At 58.9% G+C, this 1,529-nt stretch overlaps 1 protein-coding gene across 1 annotated transcript; it reads left to right on the forward strand.

Moving 5' to 3' along the window:
- Positions 1-408: 408 nt before the first annotated feature.
- Positions 409-1,168, forward strand: LOC109744885 (oleosin 16 kDa). The gene has a single exon (XM_020304025.4). The coding sequence runs from the start codon at positions 502-504 to the stop codon at positions 1,003-1,005; it is 504 nt and encodes a 167-aa protein (XP_020159614.1). The 5' UTR covers positions 409-501; the 3' UTR covers positions 1,006-1,168.
- Positions 1,169-1,529: the final 361 nt, after the last annotated feature.

A 1,529-nucleotide genomic window follows, 5' to 3' on the forward strand; every position in this document is an offset into this window, starting at 1 on the left:
TAATGAATGATGTAAGAATCTTAATTTACCAAATTAATATAGGAGGGTTTTCAAAAAGAAAAAGGACCTCTATGTGAAAACTTGGAAAGCGGCATCCAGCTCCACTCCAGACTCGTGGGCCAGCAAGCCCACGGCCACACCGACGTCAAGTTGGAACCCTGTCCTGCAGGCTGCTGGTGGAGCTCAGCGGCGCGGGGAAGGGTACTGCATTCGCAACACGTAGGACGGGAGGACGCCGGGAGCCTGCAAGTTGGCACGTACGTGGCAAGGCTTGAGGCATCGCTATCCATGCAGATCACGCCCCTCGCCACGTGCCCCAGGTATGCGGCCACATGTCCGAGACTCGCTCCACCGTCTTCGTCCACACTCTCACCCCCATCGCATCTTATATACCACGATCCATCTCGGCGAGAAACTCACCGCGCATTTGGCTATCGCATTTCTCAGGTGAGCCTCAGGTTTCAGAGCAGCGAAGCTTCAAGTGCGCATCTGGGTACCGGCATGGCTGGAGAGCAAGCGTTCCACCGGGGAGGCGTGCACGGGGGCGGCAGCGCCATCGGGCCGGACTACATGCGGGCCATCCGCGGCGACGACGACTACTACGGCGGGCACGGCCAGGGCCACAACCAGCCGGCGGCCGTCACCCTCGCGAAGGGAGTGGCCGCGGCGGCGGCGGCGGGGTCGATGCTGCTCCTGTCGGCCCTGACGCTGACGGGCACGGTGCTGGCGCTGATCGTGGCGACGCCGCTGCTGGTGCTCTTCAGCCCCGTGCTGGTGCCCGCGGCCATCGCGGTGACGATGCTGACGGCCGGGTTCGTGTCGTCGGGGGCGTTCGGCGCGGCGGCGGTGGGGGTGCTGGCGTGGATGTACAAGTACCTCTCGCACGGGACGTCCTCGCCGCCGGGGGCCGACACGGTGGACCACGCGGGCGCGAAGCTGGACTCCAAGGCGCACGAGGTGAAGAACTGGGCGCAGCATCGCCTCGACCAGGCCCGAACGCCGTAGATGCGTCGTCATTCGCCCTCCTATGCGTTACCAGTGTGTGCGTGTGTGTGTGGATCGACGCCTCTATATGTACGGACGTGCCTGCGAGCGGTGCTACTTAACACCGATGAATAATAAGCTGCATATCTGCTACTCATCCCCTCTGGAGAGGGAGTTAAGAATAGATCTCTTGTGCTTGTTCCTGTGCCGTCTACTTGCGCTGCTTCGTCTTCACCTGCAAGGACTTCTGTGATTCGGAGTCCACGTCGTCCATATTACTGCCTTCTTTTTTCGGGGTTAAAAGGGATTTTCATTGCTCAATGGGGAACCAGGTCGTCCATACAAAGTTGGGGTACATCCGTAGGGCATGACCTCAACCAAACTGCAGTCCTAGCCTCTACGCGGACGGCCAAACGTGGCTAATCTATGACTAACAGAATTTTGATTCCTACTAATGTGAGCAATAGAGCTATCCCTTTCACGTAGGAGATCCTCGATTCCTTCTATGCTGCGGCTCTAATTCATAAATCCCTCCTCTGTTCTTA

This window comes from Aegilops tauschii, chromosome 5 (assembly GCF_002575655.3).
Source record: "Aegilops tauschii subsp. strangulata cultivar AL8/78 chromosome 5, Aet v6.0, whole genome shotgun sequence".
NCBI classification, from domain to species: Eukaryota; Viridiplantae; Streptophyta; class Magnoliopsida; order Poales; family Poaceae; genus Aegilops; species Aegilops tauschii.

Excerpts from the sequence above, each read along its gene's own strand:
- LOC109744885 (XM_020304025.4), top strand. The coding sequence starts at position 502 with ATGGCTGGAGAGCAAGCGTTCCACCGGGGAGGCGTGCACGGGGGCGGC.